General features: G+C 38.1%; 1 protein-coding gene across 1 annotated transcript in view; it reads right to left on the reverse strand.

Moving 5' to 3' along the window:
* Window positions 1-2,343: 2,343 nt before the first annotated feature.
* The window catches only part of Cntn3 (contactin 3), a 296,912-nt gene continuing 276,029 nt past the window's right edge, over window positions 2,344-23,226 (reverse strand). Inside the window, exons 20-23 of the mRNA XM_028872712.2 lie at window positions 18,686-18,872; window positions 7,724-7,836; window positions 6,820-6,988; window positions 2,344-3,548 (exon numbers count right to left, since the gene is read on the reverse strand). Of these exons, the coding sequence (XP_028728545.1) occupies window positions 3,448-3,548; window positions 6,820-6,988; window positions 7,724-7,836; window positions 18,686-18,872 (570 nt within the window). The 3' untranslated portion in view covers window positions 2,344-3,447. The remainder of the gene's footprint in view (window positions 3,549-6,819; window positions 6,989-7,723; window positions 7,837-18,685; window positions 18,873-23,226) is intronic.

Genomic DNA, 23,226 nt, shown 5'->3' on the forward strand with positions numbered 1-23,226 from the left:
GAGGTAAGGTTAGCTGTGGCCTTCCCTATTTCCCAGATCTCTCCCAGGCTTTTATCTGTTTATCTGGCTCTGTGTTTTTTATTTAACAAGACCATTTAGAAATCCATCTACAGAACATATTAAACTTTGAATGATATTAAATTTGTGCTAAGAATAAGTGAATTCCATAATCACTTCTCTTCTCTTCTAATAGCTCTTAGAATCATATAACCTTGTCTTTAATACAATGAAATTAAAAGAGAGACATTAAACTACCTTCTGAAGGAGGTCTTTTCTTCTCCATGGTGATTATTTCCCACCTATGGAGATAATGATAACAGTATGACTCTAGAAGAGTTGCACACACCATTTAACTTACTAGCTTCCTGACTCATAAGTGGGTAGTGTCAACAGCTTCAGCTCACACAACAGGATATTCTGCACCAAGGGGCTAAACAGTTTTCAAAGACAGAGCTCTATAAGGGGAATTCTGCCATTCTTGCATTCTTCAGCCAGGGAACAAGGCTTTGGAACTTGAGCAAGAGCCCATAATCAGTGACAAATGAAGGTGCTATGAAGTTGGCAGAAGTATCATGCAAAGCTGGCCTCTATTCCTTCCATGCCTATCAGCAGGACATCAGGACTGCTGAGGGTGAAATCTCTATCCATATCCTCTCTCGGTATTTGCCTTTAATTAGAAGACAGTAATGCAGCCATCTCAACTGGGCTTAAATTTAAACACACCAAACACACACACACACACACACACACACACACACACACACACACACACACACACACGGGGGGGGGGAGATCACCCTACAGAGTTTTCCTCCTTAATTCTTCTAAAACTAGATTATCCTTTGTTCTCTTTTTCCTTTCACAAAAATTAACTTTTGAAATTGTTTACAACTTCAAAGCTGAATCATTATTCAGTTTTATAAATATTTAGAATGTTCTATATCAAAGTGATTATTTCAAGTAAAGTCTAACTCTGATACTCTGATTCCAAAGAGAAAATACTATGTAGAATGTGGTACATTGACCATGTTTCTACAAAAAACAACCAAGCAAACAAACACAAAACTGTTTTTGCCAAAAATCTGTGAGATTTTACTCATCAAAAAATGAAGTGAGAAGAAATTAGCCATCATAAACCTATTAGGCAACTTTTCCGTTTCTTCTATCAAGCCCTGTGATTCACTACGAATTATTCTGAAGGTAAAAGTCATTGTATCAAAAAATTGTTGATTTTATTGAATTAGTAGAGCATAAACAAAAGTTTTAAAATATTCCCCTAATAGACAAAAAAAGTCAAATGTTGACTGAAACAATGTAAGGAATGGCAGTAACAGTGCCACTCTAATGGGTCCCCCTCTTTCCTTTCCCATGAGGATCTTTCCCTCTACCAAACCACAATGAACAATGCAGAAGTATTTTATTATTATAAATTTTATTAGAATAATAGAAAAGAATACATACAGATAACCATAGGATACACACACAGGAATTTAAAGAGTAAAATTTAGACTTTTCAATATGAAACAGTGTCTACATCTCATGGAGATATACTGATAGAAATAACAGGAAAAAAGAGAATTACCATCTTGCAAAAAAAAAAAAGTATAGGAACAAATTCTAGGAGTCATCAGATAATAAAAAGGTATAGTTCTGTTACATGTACTGTAAAGCATAGGGATTGGAGAAAGTGCTTTCCCACTTTTTGACTGGAAATAACAATGGTCATATGAAATCAACTAGTCATTCAGATTTCTTCTGGATATGTACAATATATACAGACCCTACAGAGAATCGTAAAAAGTCATTCTCCTTTTTACATAGTGACCTTGTCTTAAATGGAATCCCTGAAGGAAGGGTGGTACACTAAAATAGTATCAGACTCTGGCGAATTTTTAGTGTTTCTTGAGAGCTACCTCATTGGTTTCTAATTTTGCTAACTTTGATAATATGAGCAAATTCCAACAAAATATGAAATTGGTAGGCAAGAGGTAAAAAATTGATTTTGAATGTCTAGCACTCAATCTGCTGATTTTCATATACTTTTTACATATTGCTGTGAAGTCATGTCTTCCACAGGCTTTTGAAAAAAACACATATTGAAAGGCTGAGTCATCCGTATCAAAGCCAGCAGCATCACCATGTTCTATTACAAATTTACCTCAGGAACGAAAAAGTCTGCCTGACTTGATGAGACAGACAGTGGGATTTCATTAAAGAAACATCCTTACCATCCAAACACAGAGAGGTCCCCCATTAATGGAATCAGAAATTGGAAATGAAGAATTGTGTGCATTTTGTTTCATATTTGAGTGAAAATATAGGTTGTTCCTTATTTTCTCTACTGGGTTTTTTTTTTTTTTTTTTTTTTTTTAAAAAAAAAAAAAACCCTGAAAGCTTATTTTTACATGGGGAGGGAATGAGTCCTTAATAAATTTCATTTTAATTCTGAGACAGGATGAAATGCATTCATTTCCAGGTACCATCTTTTCTTTAAAAATATGAACAAAAACAAAAGATGTTACAATATTCACTCAGGTTCAATTTCCATCTTTGAGTGAGACAGATAATCTCACCGAGAGCATGCTATGCTAGTAAGCTTAAAAAAATGCCTGGCTTGCATGCCTCTTTAGAAAGTTCAGGTAAGATTCTGCACAGGAACACTGCATGTGGGAGGAAACTGTGCTATTCATATTCCCCTCTGTGTGTTTTTTTTTAAACAACTAATTCTTGCAGTAAATACAGATAGGAGAAATGTTACCACCTAATTTCATGGAACGAATAACAGAGATGAGAGGACAAAATGACTAGGGGAATCTCACAGTCATAGAGTACACTGAAGCAAATGTTCCTTGCCCAAGCTCAGAGTAGCATTGTCTAATAATACCCTATGGAATCACAGGCCACTCCCAGCATAACTAAATGCATTATTATTTTTTTTACTCTGAGGAATTCAAATTGGTAATTTTGAAATGATAGGTGATACTGTAATAATGGGAAAAGAACATTTGGAATAAATAAAAAGTGTTTTTAGTATAGAAAAACTGTATGTATTAGTGTGTGTGTGTATGTGTGTGTGTGTTTGTACATATCTCTTTGTATATTGTATATGTATTATTTGTTTTTACATATCATGTATGCACTATATTTTTTTGTGTATCCTGTGTTTGTATGTGCCTCACATAGGCACCGCTTAAACTCATAACATAGGAATATTTATATCAAAAGTTTGCAGTGTGTAAATTGCAAATTCCTTTGGTTTACCAAGCAAATATTAAGGCATTGCAGATTCCTCTAAAAGGATTTACTGTTTTTATTATATTCATATTTTACCTATAATGGAGTAGAAATTTAAAAACACACAGCTGAAAAAACATGCATAATCACTGTTTCAGAAAGTACTTTTTTTGGGTAACCAATTAATTTTCCAGTAAATAATAAAAAAGCTTATCACCACAAAGCATTTACAATAAAGAACAGTAGGACTGGTATATAACCTGACACAGGGTGAATGTTAGAAATGGCTGACGTAGATCCTCTCGCATCCATACCTGTCAAAGATGATAAACAGTTCATTAGTAAAGGTGATCAGGACATGATTGACTGCCATGTTTCTGTTCTCTCTGGAATCATGCTAAAATCCTGACTTCAGTTGTAATAATATTCATGCTATAGTAGTAGCCTTGTAGGCCTTTGAAGCTTTGGCCCCCAACCCAGACTTTCATGGTAACTCAAAAGTCTTAAACATCAGCTTTGATATTCTTTAGATTTAAATTATCATGTGAAAAGGCCAAGGCAACAGGGCTGTGTTGTGGCTCTTTAGGGCAGATACACTTTCTCCTAGACAAAAGAATTGACTATACATTATATCACAATCTCTGGGCCATTTAATTATATAGCCAGGAGTCTACTCCCCCAGGAAAGCTGAATCATCTGAAGTCATGCTAAGATGGGAGGAATAATTATCCCCTGAATAAGATGATATACTTTTACTTCTCAGAAGCCCCTAGTGAAAACACTTGCAGACTTTCCATCAGGCAGCATTATGGAGGCTAGCCATGTGACCTGCTTACTTTTGAGTCCTAATTATTTTTTCTTATTTTTCTTTGTCTCATTTTTGGATACTGGCCAAAAGCCTAAGCAAACACTCCCAGACCCTCTGGGCTTTCTTACTCATTCTCTGAGGCTCTTAATATCCTTTTTATTGTTATCATTTTGTCATGAAGCTGTTGGCCTCCATTGCAAAAAGCATGACCTTTTCTTCTTCCTATTCTTCATCTCCCTCCTTTTGGCAGCTGCCAGATTGACAGTTTGCCTACCCTACTGTTTTTCTCCTAAACTCTAATAAAACTGCACTCAAGTGAAGTAGTGAGTCCATTAAATTCCTTTGTTAATGAAACAAGAACCCAAAAAGGGAATCTCAGTTTCCGTGGTAAAATTTGGATATGGAATGTTTTGAAAATGTTTGTGAATCTGCAGGTGCCTTATGACACTTTTATAAAAGTAGTTTGAAATTGGTGGTAGTGGTGCATGCCATTAATCTCAGCACTCTGAAGGGAGAGACAGGCAGATCTTTGAGTTCAAAACCAGCCTGGTATACAGAATGAGTTTCAGGAGAGTCAGGGCTACACAGAGAAACCCTGTTTTAACCTCCTCCCTAAAAAAAAAAAAATAGTAGTTTGAATGAACTAAGACACATAAGAACAAAAGTAATGCCTCTTCTTTCAAAATTATATTAGCACACAAGTCTAACCTAGGATCACAGTTACTTATTATCTCCCTCAGTAGCATACTCTGGCTGCTAGGAGTACCTATAAGTCACCGATATGTCCAAGTGTTAGTAAATGGCTCCAGTCTGTTCATTTCATATACTTAAACTTTAATTGAAATTGGAAAAACAACTTCATCATTGTGAAAATGATTAGACTTGATTACAAACAACTGGTGAGATAATTTGATATTTTAATTAAACAAAGATTCATGGGATAAAGGCTTAGAAAATTTGCTTGTCTCTATGCAGATACACAATATGAAATATCACCTCTGTAAAATGAATCAATAGAAACTCCATTTTCAAAGAGAGACCTCTGCAGTCACCTGACTGCACAAGATCAGCAACAAGGCAGGGTCAGTGCTCTAGACTAGACAGTTGTGGCTGAATGAAAACATGGAATAAAAGAAGGAAAACATGATTACTCCTGAAGTATGGGGATTTTTTATTGTAGATAGAAGGGAGAGAGCAGGCAGAGTGAAGAGTCTCCCTAAACTCAAATCCCTCTATGCTTCTCTCTAAAGAAGCACAGTGCTTAGTCATATTACCAGTCTCATTGTCTGTATTGTCATTTTAACTCTACACCTCACACTATTAAAGAATAATAAGAGTGTATTATTTGAAAAGCTAAAACAATGGGAGCAAGAGATGAGATGGCCTGGAGATTAAGAGCACTGCTCTTAGAGAGGACCAGAGTTCACAGCCTCCATGTCAGGTTGTTCAAAACCTCACAACTATCTAACTCCAGCTCCAGGTAATCCAAATGGCATCCCCTTTTAGCCTAGAGAGGCACGTGAAGTCACACACACACACACACACACACACACACACACACACACACACACACTTTTAATATCTTTAAAACAAACGTACAGTACTCATAATAAATGTAAATCAGTTTCTCTTTTGGTCTATTCAACAGACTCTATTGAATTGCAGATTTTTGGGACAGTCCCCAGCCTGAAATGGCTTTTACAGATGAACTTGCACAGTTAAGTGCTGAAATCATTACCTGCCATTTTCCTAGGATAATTGGATTTGTGTGGTTTAGTCAAGATATTTTCACAGAAAATAAAATTTCCTCATGTTGTCGAATTTTCCCCTCTTCAGTTGCTAATGGCAGTTACTTCATTTTAAAGACTAAAGGCTATAGTTGCAGTCTTGATTGCCCAGTGCTACGGACAAGGTTGAGATCAATACATGGAAAGATGGAGCCATTCTATTTGTATCATTGAGAAGCACAGGACAAAGTCCAACAAGATGGGCTTTATAGTACTTCAGTCAAGGCTGGAGAACTCCAGACAGGATGTAAAAGGAAAGATAAAATCTATTTTGCCTTCTCACTGAGAAAATACATATGCACAAGTCTGCTTCCCTAAAGTCAGAAATGGAAATTTCTATAGTAGAAAAAATTTCTTTGGATTTTCAGAGGAAAAGTTAGTTGTGAAGCCACTGTGAAATTAAAAATAGATACGTTAAGATCTTGTCTTTCTGTCCAGTACATATAATTGGATTATGAGTTTACAAATGTTGACTTTTCTATTGAAAGAACTGATATTTTGCCTGCAATTAAAAGGAGACAAACAATTTGAAAAAGACAGGACCTCACTGTGTAACCAAGGCTGTCTGTCCTTGAACTAATGATGTAGCCTAGGTTGGTCTGGAACTCAGGATCTTCCTCGTTGGGACTCCTGAGTCTTGAGATTATTTGCCTGAGTCACCATACCTGGCAATATTTAAAAAAATGTGAAAACCTCTGTGTGGCTCAATGCTACTATTGAGAAATGCTTAGGGAATTTGGGCTTGGGAAGTTAATCCCAAGGCAAATGTAAGGAGAACTCAAAGTAAGGAATTAAAAAAAAGACATTTTGTTGAATAGTGTTTAATGCCTTTTCTTCTCCCATGTTTTCCTCCCATCCTTATAGTAGATGCCCCATGTATAACAAAGGCATGCTGGGAAAAATAGATAGGCAGCATGTTAATCACTAACTCATTATAGAGTCCAATGACACTCATGAAAGGGAAGGAGGGAATGAGTTCAGCCAACTTACTGGTTATTCTTGGAATCCTGATCTGCTCACTACTGGTGCCATCCCCTCCTTCTGTGGTGGCCTTAACTTCAATAATGTAGTCCTCTTTGATAGGCAGCAAAAGTTCAGCCGATGTTTTATTTGTGTTCAGTACTTGCACATTATTTTGACTGCTAGTCCTATAGAACACCTAGAAAACATAAGCAAACACTTTTTTATCCAGTCAGATTTTATGTCCTTTACAAAATTGTCACTCCAAAATGACTTTATATCTCTACACCCCTAGAATATAAAGTGCACTCCAAGCTAAGTTTATATATTGTAAACATAGTGGAATCATTATGTTTTCAAAACTGAGGAGGCTGGGTGAATGCTGAACCTTTTCCATGGAAAACCTCAGTTAGGTTGGGCATTGTTGAGTGGTACAGGATAGAAATACTGGAAGATTATGGACATGTGAAAGGAGAAGACCATTGCTCCGGAGTCTGACTGAAGCCTATCTCCAGTCTTGAAGCAAAAATTTTGAACCATTTACATTTGTTATAAAGGCTGACCTCCTGCCTCTCCTCCTCCAAAATGCTTATGCTGAGGATAGAACAGAGATGTGGAATGTGTCTTTTGTTGGGGCAGGCACGAAATCATGGGCAACACTTTTTTAAGATAGTATTTGGTGAGCATTGAAAGTAAATAATACAAGTTATAACCATCATGTTTGAATTCAGTGTAAGCAAGATTATTATCTCATATAACAGTATTTAACAAGTCAGATATTTTTGAGGAAATGCTCTTTTAGGAAAAGCTTGATAGATATGGAAAATTAGATTAAAAAAACCATATCATTAACATTTAAAAAATTCCCTTTCCACTTAGCTTTCCTTGGAGTATGTTTGCAAAGGTGAGAAACATAGTCTAAATCACAACTGACCTTGTAGCCTGTTACCTCTGATTCATTCTCCATTGCTTTCACTTGCTCCCAGTTAAGTAACACTTTAGTGTCTGTAGCATTCCAAACAACATTTCCTGGTGGCTGACTGGGAGCTTGAAATACAAAAGGAGAAATTAAAATGGATTTATGCACGAAGTCATATTTCAGATAAAGCAGACAATTTAATATTCTAGGAGGCTCATGGAAGGAGAGGACTATCCCTGGTAAATCATGGTGCAGAGATGGAATGGGAAAAACTAAGGAGGATCTTTAAAATATTTCTTTATAAAATGTTACTGTGTTTAAAGTATGAGAAAATTGGCTATACCATACCATACCATACCATACCATACCATACCATACCATACCATACCATACCAAAACACATTCAAAGGAGAAGAAAGGCAATTCCTCTATCTACCACCAGAGGGCTGCTTGTTGCTGAGTCAAGCATGGAGGGCAGCCATGGGACTTGTTTTGACACATACTAGAGGCTGAGAGAGATTGCCAAATAGCAGATTAAAGTCACAGGAAATGAAGTGTGGATGATTTTTAAGCCAGTCTCCTCGTATGATGAGATGGGAAAAACGAGAGGCAATAAAAAAATCAGGATTACTCAGATTCATTCTCATGAAGTAATAGCTACACACAAGAAAAATTGCAGCAGAGAGTCCATATTTTAAAGTCTTCATTTTCCAAGTTTAAATAAGTTTTTGAGAAAAATAATGCAAAGGCTAAAAAAGTTAATGAGAATTACATTAGAGAATTAATGAAACTCTCTGAGTTTTATAGACTTGAATTTACAGTTAGTTTTTCCACAAGACCACAAGATAGGAAAATTATACTTGTGAGCGGTAGTGGGTATATGTGGGTTGGTGTGTGTGGAGGTGTGGGATGACATAGAAAGTGGCAGGTTCTGTTTGTTTGTAGAAGAACAGAAGGGACACTAAAATGTCCGATTCTTTACAATCACAAAACAACAGACATATTACTCATTTGTCAACAGCATCACAATTGTCTAGAGTAGTACTGAAACAGTTCATCCTTGTAGATTGAAACGTAAGATGAGATTTGGATAACTGGACTTGCAATGGGAAAATGACCTAACAGAAACAGAGTGCCTCTCTGCAGAAAATTCTGAACATCATCATTGACTCAGGCTATGACGGAAATACAGCTAGATTTAAAGATGAGAAATGCTCCAGGATACAGTATGGGATGAATAACCTCACACCAAATGGTATTGCCTATGCATTCTTTGGTTTATTGTGCTGCCACTAATATGATTCTACATAGCTTTAAACGTTTTTGTGTATGGATACTAACAATGAGTTTCAGTCAGCTAAATGTGAGCTGCAAGGCTGTGATAACAAGATCAATGGCAGATACTTTGGGTTGAAATATTAATCAGTGTGTTGCTCTATCCAGATGTCATGAATGAATTAAGAACATCATCTTGAAGTCTGCTATCTCTGTGGCTGACAGCAGTATATAAAAGGGCAGGTTTGATTTGATGCAATTCAGATAATATCCTTCAGCAAGGATTGTTCTATCAACATATGTGTGCTGACAGGTTAGAGAAAGCTCCAGTCATTTGGGAAGCATTACCTACCCCAAAACCAGCTTCAGAGAAGAAATGAGTATAAATGGTAGTTGTCTTGTATGAATCTCAAAACACATGAGGTAAATGAGTTTCTCTTGATAGGAATGCTTTTTGAAACGACAGAGAGAGAAAGGAAGGAAGAAAGGAAGAAGGGAGGGAGGGAAGTAAGTAAGTAAGGAAATGAGAGAAAGAAAGAAAAAGTATGAAGAAGTAAATTAAGGAAAATGTGAGTTTCAATTCCACCCCCTGCCATGGCATGTGTATGACCATTCTTCCTGATTTATTACACTGTTTTCTGATTTGGTCAATTTTTTAAGTTTTAAAAAATGTACAGTTTTACTTATGCATGTGTATGTCTATGTGTTTTTATTTTGGACTATGTGTGCATGTATTATATATGTACAGGTACCTACAGAAGTCAGAAGTCACTGGATCCCTGGAGCTGGATTTACAGGGTATTGTAAACTACTGAACCCCATGTAGGTGCTGGGAAGTGAACTTTCCTCCTCTGGAAGAGCAGCAAGCACTTTTAACTGCTGAGCTTCCTCTCCGGCCCCCATTTTTGCTTTTTTTTTTAAAAAAATACTAAAATAAAAAATCATAAACATCATTTCTAGCCACGTTCCAAACAATGATAGTTGAACAATAGCCAGCTTGATATGCTAGTCACATTTTTGTCTACACTCTAAAATGAAGCTAATGGCTCCTTTTAAAATTTTAAAATGTTAGAAATGTTACCCACCAGCTCTCTTGCTACCACTGGTAACAGCAACACTGGGAAATTCTTAACCACAGAACCATTCTTCCAGGCTCCTAGCTTACACACCAGTGCTGAGTAACTACCTGAGTTGTGTTAGGCAATATAGAATGTGATTTGATGTGAGTTATTTAATCTTCAGTATGCTGCACCACAGTGGTCCTCATTTCTGTAATCAGCCCAACCCAGAGAGTTAAGAGAGACTACACACGTGTGTGCACAGCATCTCTCTTCACAGCAGTCCAAGGATGAAGACAAACCACTTCCAGTTTTCCATGCACAGGGGAAGGGATAAACAAAATGGGTTGATGGAAAAGATATTGCTCACCTTAAAAGCAACCAGGGATCTAACATATGCTAGAACATAGACGAAGCTTGAGGCCACTAGGCTAAGTGAAATAAACCAGCCCTGCAAATATAGTAAGGTGTCTGTTGTGTGAGACTTGTAGAGGAGTGAAATTCAGGGACAGAAAGAGAATTCTAATGATGGTTCACACAGCAGTGTCCATACAGTTGGTACTATTTAACTGTACACTCAAAGCCTAATGTGGCTCTGGTAAGCAGCAATGTATACAACTTCAAAGCCACATAATAGACATTTGAAGGCATAGGATAAAGTAATGAAGAGAGAAAGTTCCTGAGATGACTGACAGTGTATTTTGTAGCACTTCTAACTTCATGCGTGGTGTTTCCCCCCCATCTGAAAGTACAATCTACACCAGCCTGACACAGGCCAGATCTACTGGACTTAACTCGACAGGTAGTCTATATTTTAAAATTACTTGTCAGGTTTGAAGCCTACAGATTTTTTTCTCTTTGTCAAATAAACTACTATTTTGACAGTATGATATAACAGAAAAAAACTAATTTGTTTCATTTAAAGGTGATATTTAATTGGATTTATATTACAACATAAAGTGATAGGTCTTAAAATCCCTGAAATAATTTAAATATCATATAACAAAGTAGCATTATTCCAAGTAGGGTGGTCTGTCTTCAAGCATCCATCATGATATTTCCTGTGTTTGGTTTTCTAACTTTTCAACATCAGCTTTATTAGAGATTCCAGTTGTTCTGTAGATGTCTCTCTACAAAGAAGTGATGACAGTGACTGACTATGCCTGGGTGAAGCCAGGGCATAAGACATATTTATCAATGAGAAGAGAGCCAAATGAATGGTGGCTGGTTGTCAAGGTGAGATACTACACATATATGGTGCCCTGGTTTTATTCTGGGTGCAGTGATAAAACACCCTGACCAAAAAAAAAAAAGCAATGAGGAGACAAATAGTTTATAGTTCACAGTCTCAGGTCACAGTCTGTCATTGTGGGGAAGCTGAGGCAGAAACTTGCAGCAAGTCATCACATTACATCCCCAGCCAATAGCAGAGAGAAACGAACATGTGTATGCCTTCAGCTCAGCTAGCTCTCTCTACTCTTGTACAATTCAGGACCCAATACTAGGGAATGGTACCATTTACCTTTATGCTGCATATTCATGCCCCACTCCCCAACCTGAGTTGCCCACAGGGCAACCTGAGCTAGACATTCTATCAACAAAACTCTTTCTCAAGGTGATTCTAAATTGTGTTAATTGACAATTAACACCAACCACCATACATGCTTTTATAATATACAGGCAACTAAACTTACAGCCAAAGAGAGAACATCTGTGGAATGGAAATCCAGGAAGCACATCCCATGAGGTTCTGAGGATGATGTTTTGGGGTTATGGGATTATAGTTGGCTCTTATTGTCTACTCCATGATTTTGTTCTGCAAATTTTCTACAGTGAGTGGATTTCATTGGTATGATACAGTATAGAGGCTGCTGACATAGGGGACATTATTGTGTGCAGTTTTCAAGGATGGTGTTTCCATAATGGTGATAGTGATGCTGGCATATCCTTTGAAAATATGGAGTTTTAAGAGCTCATGCTTCCTGTGGTCAATTATAAAGAACTATCTTTTTTAACTCTTTTTCTTGGCGACCTGAGGATAATAAGATGATTTCTCTATAAGTTAATGGTAGCGCCAGTACCTGAAAAGGACATTTTGCACTTAGACGTTGCTTGAGAAGATCATCACCATTTTAGATTTAATTTAATTAGGCTGGTTAAACAAGTGGTATTGTGAAAAAATGAAATAACCTGAAGCCACTCTCTATCTAATACTGAGATACATATTGTCTCAATCAGTGAAACTATTACAAATGGGACAAATGCATCATACCATAGGAAATTTTCTTAATGATTTATTTAATTATTTTGTTTTTTTCAAAACAGGGTTTCTTTCTGCAGCCCTGGCTGTCCTGGACCTTAGCCTGGTCTACAGAGATTTGCCTGCCTCTGCCTCCCAAGTGCCAGGATTAAAGGCATGTGCCACCACTGCCCAGCTTATTTTTAAATTATTTTTAATTATGCATATGTTTGTGCCTATGTGTAGCATGAATCTTTAAAGTTTTTATTAATAAAATCAAACCTGAGGCCAGTTATTGGGGTGAATGCTGGAAGATCAGAGAAGCAGAACAAGATACAGCTACCTCACCTCACCAGTTCCTCAGCTGATCCTGTTTTCTCAGACTGGAAGCCTCTGAGTCCTCATCCAAATGAATCTCAGCTGAACTGTTGCTCAAAAGCCTGAAAGCTTAACCAGCCAAATGCTTCTAGTTTCTGGTCCTCGCGCCTTATATACCTTTCTGTTTTCTACCATCACTCCCTGGGATTACAGGTGTGAGTCACCATGCCTGGCTGTATCATTGAACACAAAGAGATCCAGGTAGATACTGCCTCTGGAATGCTAGGATTAAAGGCATGTGCTACCACTGCCTAAACTCTATATTTAATATTGTGGCTGTTCTGTCTCTGACCCCAGATAAGTTTATTAGGGTGCACAATATTTTGGGGAACACAATACCAGCACGCCTATGGGGATGTTTCCAAGGAGATTTAACTGTCATGAAAAACCACTCTGAAGGTGGGCAGCACCATTCTGTAGGGTGTGGTCCCGGACTCAATAAAACTGAAAAAAAGAAAAAGCCAGCTGTACACCAGCATACATCTCTCTCTTCTCCCTGACTGTGAATGAAATGTGCCTATCCTCTTGCACAGAGGGAACTTACCAGCCACAGAACTGAGACAAACCAAACCCTCCCTTAGGTTTCTCAGGCATTTTGTCACTGCCAAGAGAAAAGTAACTGATAAGTTCCTTTGCTCTCTGCAGGTCTGCCAGTGGTTTTCAAGGCAGGGAAATTGGTTGTCTGACAATTGGTTCACCCATTTTCATTAACCTAAGAAGCCAGTAAGAAGCCTATGCAGTTCTGAATGGAGTCACCAGAAAGAATGATGAGCCTACTTTTCTGAGAGTTTGACCATTCAAACACAGATGGTGAGAAGTCTAGTTGATACATTGTTATGCAGAAGAACGGCTTAGGCTAAAATGGTGTCTCTATGAACAGTGGCAGGAGTCATAGAGTCAACCAGTAGATACTGGGCCCAACTATGACTATCAGAATGAAGACAGAGCTTAAGGTCTAATAAAATAAATAATGAAATGAAGCAAAACTCTCTTCCACGAAGGAGTTGATATTCCGGTTAAGGGGAGGTAACAGTAAAATAAGTGTATATCTAAGGTCTGGCAAAATGGCTCAGTGGGCAAAGAGGCTTACTGCCAAAGCTGATGACTTGAGTTCGGTCTCCTCAATTCACCTGGTAGAAGGTGAAATCCGAATTCTGCAAGTTGTCCTCTGATCTCACTATGTAAGCTGCAGTACTACTACACATACAATCCACTCACACATGCATACAGAATGAATAAAATACAATTCTAAAAAGTAATAAACACATATGAAATGGAGCATGTTTGGTGATGATCAATGGTTTAATATTTGTCTGCAATGGATGGGAAGTGAATGGAAAGTTATGAACAGTAGAGCGATGGTCCCAAGATCACCCTGGCTTACGAGAGACAAGCCCTGCTTAACAATGAATGGCCACTTCTGATCCCAGGAAGGACAGAAGCAACTTGCTCCAGAGTAGCAGCTGTCAATACAGTGTGTGTGTGTGTGTGTGTGTGTGTGTGTGTGTGTGTGTGTGTGTGAGAGAGAGAGAGAGAGAGAGAGAGAGAGAGAGAGAGAGAGAGAGAGAGCATTAGCAGATGAGCAGAGATGTGCATACTATAAAGCACTATAGAGTTTAGAAGACAACTTCTGGTGTAGGGCCTCTCTCCTCCCAAATTGTTTGAAATAGTCCTCAGTTTGCCCCTGCATATTCCAGGCAAGCAAAACTCTCTTCCACAAAGGAGTTGATATTCCGATTAAGGGGAGGTATGTGTGTCGAGAGATTCTGAGGATGCTATTAGTCTCTGCCTCCCAGCTTGCTGTAGAGCACCTGAGTTATCACATCTGGTCTTCTGTGGGTTCAACGGCCTTGGACTCAGGGTGCACTTTCCCCATTGAGTCATTCCCCAGCTCACAGGAAGTGGCAGATTCTTGATAAAATCAGAAGTCAATTCCAAGTCAGTTTTAGGGGCCAAAATTAAGAGTAAGCACAGGGGTGGGGTGGGGTGGGGTGGCTCAGGGGTGAAGTACTTGCCTCCTAACCTGAGTAAAATCCCCAGTACTCCAAAAGTTGAAGAGAAGTGCCTTCTGCAAATTTTCTTTGTATGTCCACACATGGGCTGTGGCCTGTACATGCTCCACATAATAAATTAACACACACACACACACACACACACACACACACACACACACACACACACACAATGTAAGAGTCAAGTGTGCCTGAGATTTGGGGCCGAAGGACTAAAATCATCAGGTTGTGTTTGCTGAAATGGGGGTGTGATAATGGATAAGAGTTAAGATGAAGGACGGGAAGGAGAACTCAGCTTAAGAAAGACTCAGACTCAGATCCTATTAGAAGACTTTGGAAGATGTTGTTGATCTGAATCCATCCACACTGCAATCAGAACTGCTATTGGAGGTTTATCACATAGGCTGCTGAGTATCTGTCCCATAGATTCATTCTTATGAATTCTGGACATGAGACTGCCAATACGCTTCCCTTTAGAAATCAACACTTTCTATCATTTTCAGGCCATCTGCAAATTTTTCTCATTAGTCTCATTAGATGGATGATCATAAGAGTTACCTTTTTTTTGGGATTTGAGTGACAGAAGCCCATCTTCAATTACTGAAGAGGCTAATTACTGTTAAGTTAAAGATGCTTTTAGGAAGCACAAGTATTTGGATACCAAAAATTAAGTGTTTAATGGAAGCTACAGTACTCTGCTTAAGAATCCTTCTGTTATTTTAAATCAGAAACAACATCTACAGTCTACATGGGTGGAAATTCTCACATGCTGAATCCCATGATTACAAGGACACACAGCTTGCAAATTTTAAACTAGACCATAAAAGGCTGCAGCATATATTTTGAATTCACAATGTGCAGTCAGGAGGAAGTATGTTTGATTAATAATAGTACTTCAAGCTGGCCTGCTTCTTTGGCTTTCATTTATCCACTCAGTCATCCAGTCAGCATTTAATGAGAGCCTGACATGGGCTGGGAGTGGACTGGGCACAGAGTCTGGCTGAATATGGCACACAGGATTCTGTAAAGTTCATCAACTTGAGGAGAAAACAGAGACCACACCAGGAATCAAATGGTATCTCAGCTCTTTATACCTGCGGCACACAGATGATTTCTTCAAATGATAATCATGTAAGCCTTGCCAAAAGTTCTTAAATAGGACTTGAAGTTAAACCTCATCAATGCCTAGGATGATTATTCAAAGCTGCCAGTAACAACATCAGAAATAGCTATGAAAGATGCCATCTTATTCTATTTTGGTACATGCTTTAAAAATCACTCGCACAACTTTTTAAAAAGAATGCATGTTCTTTATATGCACTTTTTAAGATGACTGAAGAATTTATGGAATTTCCCATACAATTTAGAAAACCTTTGTTAACAGCATTTATAGAACAGTGTGCAGACTCTAGGTGAACTACAGCATTGGGAGAGCACTATGTTAATGAGAGATTTAATTCACTTGGGGAAATTCTCACCAAACTTCAGTTGCACCAGCATTGGATTCCTGACTACCTCTGGCCATCTTATGCAGTCACCAAACACAGAGCAAAAAAAAAAAATCTCAATAAACACTGGTGTTGAAAGGGACGTGGACCTTCTAATATGTGGTTGGAAGAGAGGAGGGGACAATGTTTCAGACTCTGAATGACTGTCCCATCACCTACTCCACCATCTTTTTGAAGGAATCTATATTTCCTGTGGCTCAGCCTTTTCATTTCTAAAGTGAAGACACAAATAGCTTTCAAGTCAGTGTTGCCATGAGAATTAGGAATCAGAACACGAACAGTGTTAGGAACTGTGAGCAAAAATTGCTCACAGTGTTAGCTCTTAAAACCATAATTATCATCATCATTATGTGTACATTTGTCTTTCCGTGCTGTCTCTCCTTTATAAAGGGGTTTGGCTTATGTTTTATAACTTCATTTCATTCACTGTATGCTATTGAGATATTCTTATTAACACATGGCTACCCTTTTGTTTCCATACTACACTAAGTTCACCACTGATACCTCTGATATCATAGCTATTTTTCATAATTCATTTATTTAATTAGTGTGTGTGTGTGTGTGTGTGTGTGTGTGTGTGTGTGTGTGTATGAATGTGCCACATCACATTGTGAAGTCAGAGGACACTTGTCTTGAGAGAGTTAGTTCTTTTCTGTTCTCATGTGTGTTCCATAAAACTCAGGTCTTCAAGGTCAGAAGAAAGTACCTTTACCAACTGAGCAGCAATCTTGCCAGCCCATAATGTTGTCTTTTAAAATTTTCCTAGTAAGCAATTACATTGATTATTAAGGTAGAGCAAAGAGTCAAGTAAACTTACTTAAATGTATTTTTGTAACCAGCATTTTTGATTGATAATGGTTTTGAACATGTAAATAATGAAGAATATGTAAGCCTTAGTAATGCTGAATTATTATCAAGAGAACCAAACATCTTTACTGAAAAGTTATAAATGCAGATCATTTTTCAGTTTATGTATTTTCAAATAGCACACTCTTGGTCTAACTATGTGTTATTCATAAGGGATGGGCCACACTTTCCCTAGTAATTAGGCAAAGATAATGTTAAATCCCCACATTAGTGTGTTGCTTACAAATGGATGCTATGGAAGGGAATAAATGGCTTTGTTGCTACACTGTAGCTCTGCAGTGTTCATTATGCTAATAAGCTGCTAGCCACACTTTTCCTTTTTTATAAATAATGCAAGGATGAACATACAAATTTTCTCCATCAAATGACAGTGGTTAATTAACATCTAAAGTAGTAAGATTACACTTCATGTGTACTTTAAATTACCAGTATTGTAATACCACTTGCCTATATATTCATCTATATATTTCCAGCATTCTTAGCAGTTTAGGCAAAGAGTGTATGCTTTCAAATAAGTTTGGACATGGCAATCTGCAAACAAAATGGTTCAAGCACCAACCAAGAACAACAGTTATCTTGTTTCTGTGTGAACTTAGTGAAACATAGAGGTCTACTCACGTAAATTTTGAAAATACATCAGGAAGACAATTATGAACAAACAAAAATACCAATGTGCTTAAGGAACTTAACCCCTTCATGCCTCATTTTCCTCACCTTTAGAATTGAAATCAGAAGGGATTGATCATCATGTACTTGGAACATGAATTTTCTCAACCACTTTTAACTATGACCATGATGACAATAATGGAAACAGTTTAAACTAGAGTGTATATGTTGAGAGAAAGTAACTAAATGCAAATAACTGACTTTCTTGATGACTAGTTTAATTAAAACATCACCACAGCTCATGAGCTAAACTGTGAATACATAGGTAACAGAAACTCAGCTTGGAAGACAATATTGGTATTGCTGGTTAGAATTTTTACTGTGTATATATATTTATGTGGACCTCACTATCTGATTATTATAACTCTTGAATTAATGTCAGAATCTTTTAAAACATGTGAGAAAGAAAGGTTTAGAAAGCAGGCTCCTGGGTGCTGGCATCAGCTTCCAGTTACTTATGCTTAACACAAGCTTCAGAGAACTAAAGACGCACAATGGTTGACCCAACAAAGCCTACCACACTTAAAAAGTAGACTAGATTGACCCATAAACACATTTTCTCAACAATGTACATTTGTGTACAAATGGAAGGTCTACTTAAGGATTTAGGGACTTTTTTTTTAAGATTTACTTATTACATATACAGTGTTCTGCCTAACATGCCAGAAAAGGGCACCAGATGTCATTACAGATGGTTGGGAGCCACCATGTGGGTGCTGGAAATTGAACTCAAAGGTCCTCTGCAAGAACAGCCAGCGCTCTTAACCACTGAGCCATCTCTCCAGCCCAGGATTTAGGGATATTGTGAAGGTGGCAATGTACAGGCCTCTGGGTTTGTGAGCTGTGGAAGTGGATTCCATCACTCAGTGGGGTTAATGACAAGTTATCCATTTAGGTGATAAAGGAGGCCATCACTGATATTGCAGAGTCCCTTTCTTCCCTTTCTGAAAGTGGAAAAGTGAGAAGCTACTTACGGGTTTTCTTGGTGGTTGCATTTACTGTGGCACTGAAGGGACCAGCGCCTGCGCTGTTGTAAGCCCGGACGGCTGTGTGATATGCCAGGTTGCTCTTTAGGCCCCGGAGCACAGCTGATGTCTGATTTCCTGCCACTTTCACTTTGCTGGATGATTCTTCTTCTCCTCCATTGTTCCAGTACCGCACCTGGTGGACAGCAGACATAAAACATGCAAACAGCTGGACCAAATATTGCCTTTTCCAAAACTCAGTCATTTTCATTAGCATGGGTGCTATGATGCATTTTCTTGTTTATTCCACCAGCATTCCCATGAGACCCACTGTGTGCCAGGTGCTGCCCTCAACCTTGTCACAGCTGTTGGTATACAGAAAAGGGGAATGAAGAAGAGTTAGATAATAGTTACATAAACAAATGAAGCAGAGTCATTCAGGATGTGAGTGCAGCAGAGTACAAAATTGCAAGTGGGAAGGCAGAGGAGAAACACACCCAAAACCAAGCTGTTCCCATTCCCATCCATTACCAGCCTAGCTCAAGCCCAGAACTGCAGTGCTGGAATGCATTAATGAAGCATGAATAAACTCCACAGGAAAGTGGGCATTCCTTCTGGGAAGAAAGTGGAATGTTAGAGGGGGAAGAGCTGAGAAAAGAGACTGGCCCCTGGAACATCCCACAGCGATGCTCAAATGTCACCAATTCTACCTGTGCCTGCAGATCTGCAGCAAGAAGCAGGAAGCAGCCAAAGCAGCTATTTTAAGAATAAACATGTTAAAATATGTTACATGGATTTTGCTATTCTGTAATGTGCTAAAATGATTTTAGATTTATTAAACTGGCATAGGCATACATGCTATAAGGATACAAATATGAACCAGTGATAATATTTGGGAGAAAGAGATGTAATAAATGATAATGCAAAAACCGTTGTCTGGGCACTGTGGGGACTGTTCAGTTGATAAAGTGCTTGCTGCACAAGCAGGATCACCGCAGTTCTGATCCTTAGCACTCACGGCAAGTACTGGTTGTGCCGACATGTACCTATAATCTGAGTTCTGGGTGCATAAACAGGAGGACCTCTGGGGCTTGCTGGCCAGTAGGTCTAGGCCAATCAGTGAACTCCAGGGTAAGTGAGGGACCCTGTCTGAAAAAATGAGGTGGAAAAGCCACTGAGGAAGATAACAAACATTGACTTCTGTTCTCTATAGGCATGCTACTCATACACGCATACATGTGCATGCACACACACACAAACGCCCACATAAACACACACACACACACTAAAACATAAATGAAATATATGTACATATATTTTCTAAATATTTTCCATTTGTGCAATAAAATGCTACTTTCTTCGTATGTTTAGAGTCTTCATTAGTTTAAAAACAAATCAATAATGACGAAATATGGAAATAAAAAGCCTATGCAAAACACAACCACATGTTGAGTGGGAATAAGAACAGTTACTAACATTTGATTGTTTAACATAAATAATGAAGTTAACATAAAGATATAAAAAAGATGGCACCTAAAAAAGTACATATTGTACTTTTGTAAAGAAATACACTTGCCCTTCTCTTTTTTGTAGTTGACAACCTTTTATTGCATCATTCATTTTTAAAACTTTTATAATAAAATATAACTATTAAAATAAGTTTTATAACTCCAAAACTGTCTTTAATTTGAACACAACACAATTAGCAACAGATCTCTACACTCACAATCCTGAAGATAAGGGACATTATGTAGACTAGGCTACCTCTGGACTCATGGACTTAGCTCTGTCTGAATCAGCAGATTTGGTGTTTCTAGCTGTGGTTGTTCAGTTGGTAGAATGCTCACTGAACATGCACAGAGCACATGGCTCAATGCCCAGCATCCCTGGGTGTGTTGGCTCACACCTTCAATACTCTGGAACTAGAGGCAGGATGATTAGTACTAAAAGTTATCCTTGGCTACAAAGCAAGTCCAAGGCTAGCCTAGGCTACAGATAGTACATGATAAAAAGTGAAATATTTAAAATGCAGAACTCTAATTATTGAGTAAAATTGCCCAGTTTTAAAATGCTCTGTACAATACTATGTAGATCAAACAAATCATACTGACTAGTTGGATAGGATATTGGTTTTAGCCCTCCAAGCAAAAATATTTTAGAAGTTACTATGTTTTTTTTTTTCCCAAATGATCACCTATACATTTATTCTTTAAAAATAATAGCCCAATGTAAATTATATATATTAACAATAATGTTTCTAAATTGCAAAACTAAATAGTTTTGCATTCTCTACCTCACTCTGTATTATAAGCTCCTCCTACCCCATACATGCTGTTTTGATGTTCTTTCTGTGCATTTCTCTTGCAAAAGAGTTATTAATTTTCATGAGAACCTCAGATGGGGTATCTGAACCCAGTAAATATGATTTTCTTTATAAGGCCAGTCCACTGATAAGCAAAGTGTTAGCAGACATAAATCTTATATAACCAATACCAAACACTGTATGTACTGTGAGGTTTAGATGACCTGTCCTTGAGGACACTGTCTAGCTATTTTCTAAGAATGACATCTAATCAATAATTATAATAAAATGTTATAGACAGCCGGAAAGCTTGTGGCTTGGGATACAGCACAGGTTGGGGAAAGTATCACATAGATCTGCGTTATAATAATCCTCACTTAACAGATGACGCAGGAGAGGGACGGAGAAGTTTGATAACTTAATCAAGATCCTGTTTAACTTCTGGTCTCTTGTTAGTTTCTAATCCATGAGTCATTCTTTCTGTGAGATATCAAATTACTTCAGTGTGAGCTGCCTAAGAAAATCTGCCTTGGGAGACTGATGTAAAGAAGAAGTAAAAATAATTCACAACTGGCACACGAAGTCTACTTTTATAAACCCATTTACAGAGTTTGAAAGTTATCTTGAAAGTTCTTGTGAACAATACATGTTAAAGTACTATAACCCATATCCGAGGACTGGAGAAATTTATCTTTAGATCATAGTTGATGAATATTAGAAATACGGAGAAAATGTGTGCCAAATTTGAACATAATACTAGTCAGTGAAGACTGACAATCTTCTTAGATAGCTGTAAAGAGTTGAATAAATACACAGATAGCCAGAACCTAAACAAAAAGAAATTAGAAATTTCCTATAAGCAAGTTTTCTGTAAGTATTCCAATATGTTCTGTAATATTTTTCATAAAAAATTTATTTATTCTTTGTTTTGTTTGTTTGTTGTGGAGCTAGGAATTGGGACATAGGGCCTTGTATGTATAAGTGGGTCTATCTACGCTTTATTTATCTTTGGGATTTTTTTAAAAAAAACTTTATTTTTATTCATTCTTTGTGTCTTTCACATCATGCATCTCTATCCCATTCATTTCCTGTCCCTTCGTAGTCACCCTCTGCCCTTGTAACCTCCCCCACCCCAAACAAACAAAATAAAATAAAATTTAAGAGAAAAAAAAGAAAAGAGAGAAAGGAAAAATCTCATCATGGAAGCCGTAATGTAACACTATGAGTCACACTGTAGACCCCTTTATCCATATATCTTTGTGTGCAAGTAAGTGGTCATTGCAAAGTGATTGGTCTGGTTTGAGGCCTCTGGTTTATACACTATTGATGCTAGGCCCTCACTAGGACTCCTCTTGGATATCCTGTTGTTGCCCTGTGTCATAGAGATCCTGCAGCTTTGGGTCTGCAGGACTGGCCCCTTCATGTGCTCCACCAGATCAGAGATGGTGTGGATGTTGGGGTGGGCCAACTCATAACCCTGGTTCTGGGCCTGAGTAGTTGCTGGGTTGGTCAGCCCACCAGCTCTAGACCATCTTCACCATTTGGGAGAGTGGCCCCTATACCTTTCCTGGGCAACACAGTACAGTTAGCCCTGAAGGCGTAGGTGTGGGAGAACTGATTCTGAGGATGGAACGGCAGGAAAATTGGCCCTGCCCCTTGCTCATTGCTGTAAGGGGTGAACTAGCAAGGGCAATGCTGAAGAGCCCACCCTGGTGCTTCGGGCCTCTTTTTAGTTTTAATTTTCAGAATCTCATTAAGTTGCTTGAGTTCAAACTCATTGTGCAACCCAGGATGGCCTTGAACTAGTAATGCTCCTCTGTCAGTCCCCCTGAGTTAGCTGTATCAGCAGGCCTAGCTGCTAAATAAATCTGCATTATTCCATTTTTCCTTGGGTTCTGTTTGAGATTCAAATAGTAACAGCACTCCCACTGAGAGAATATAATATCATCTCGCTGAAGTACAGTTTAAAGGTGCAGCTAAAACACAGAGATGTGAAAAGTGTCTACAGTGGGGGAAACACTTTGCAAATGTGTGCCAAAAAGAACTGCTATGAAGTTGGGAGAACATGAGGGCAGTGTCTGTAAAAAAAGGAGCAGAAACTCAAGTGTTATAAACGAGAACTGTACCACGAGTCATAGGTGGGATATTTGCTACCAGCCTACTATAGTAGACTAAAAGGTCATCCTTTTTACAATACCCAAGTGTATTGTAAACAGGATAAAATCATTATGTGACAATAGATAAAAAG

Source organism: Peromyscus leucopus, chromosome 3, assembly GCF_004664715.2.
Source record: "Peromyscus leucopus breed LL Stock chromosome 3, UCI_PerLeu_2.1, whole genome shotgun sequence".
Taxonomy (NCBI): Eukaryota; Metazoa; Chordata; class Mammalia; order Rodentia; family Cricetidae; genus Peromyscus; species Peromyscus leucopus.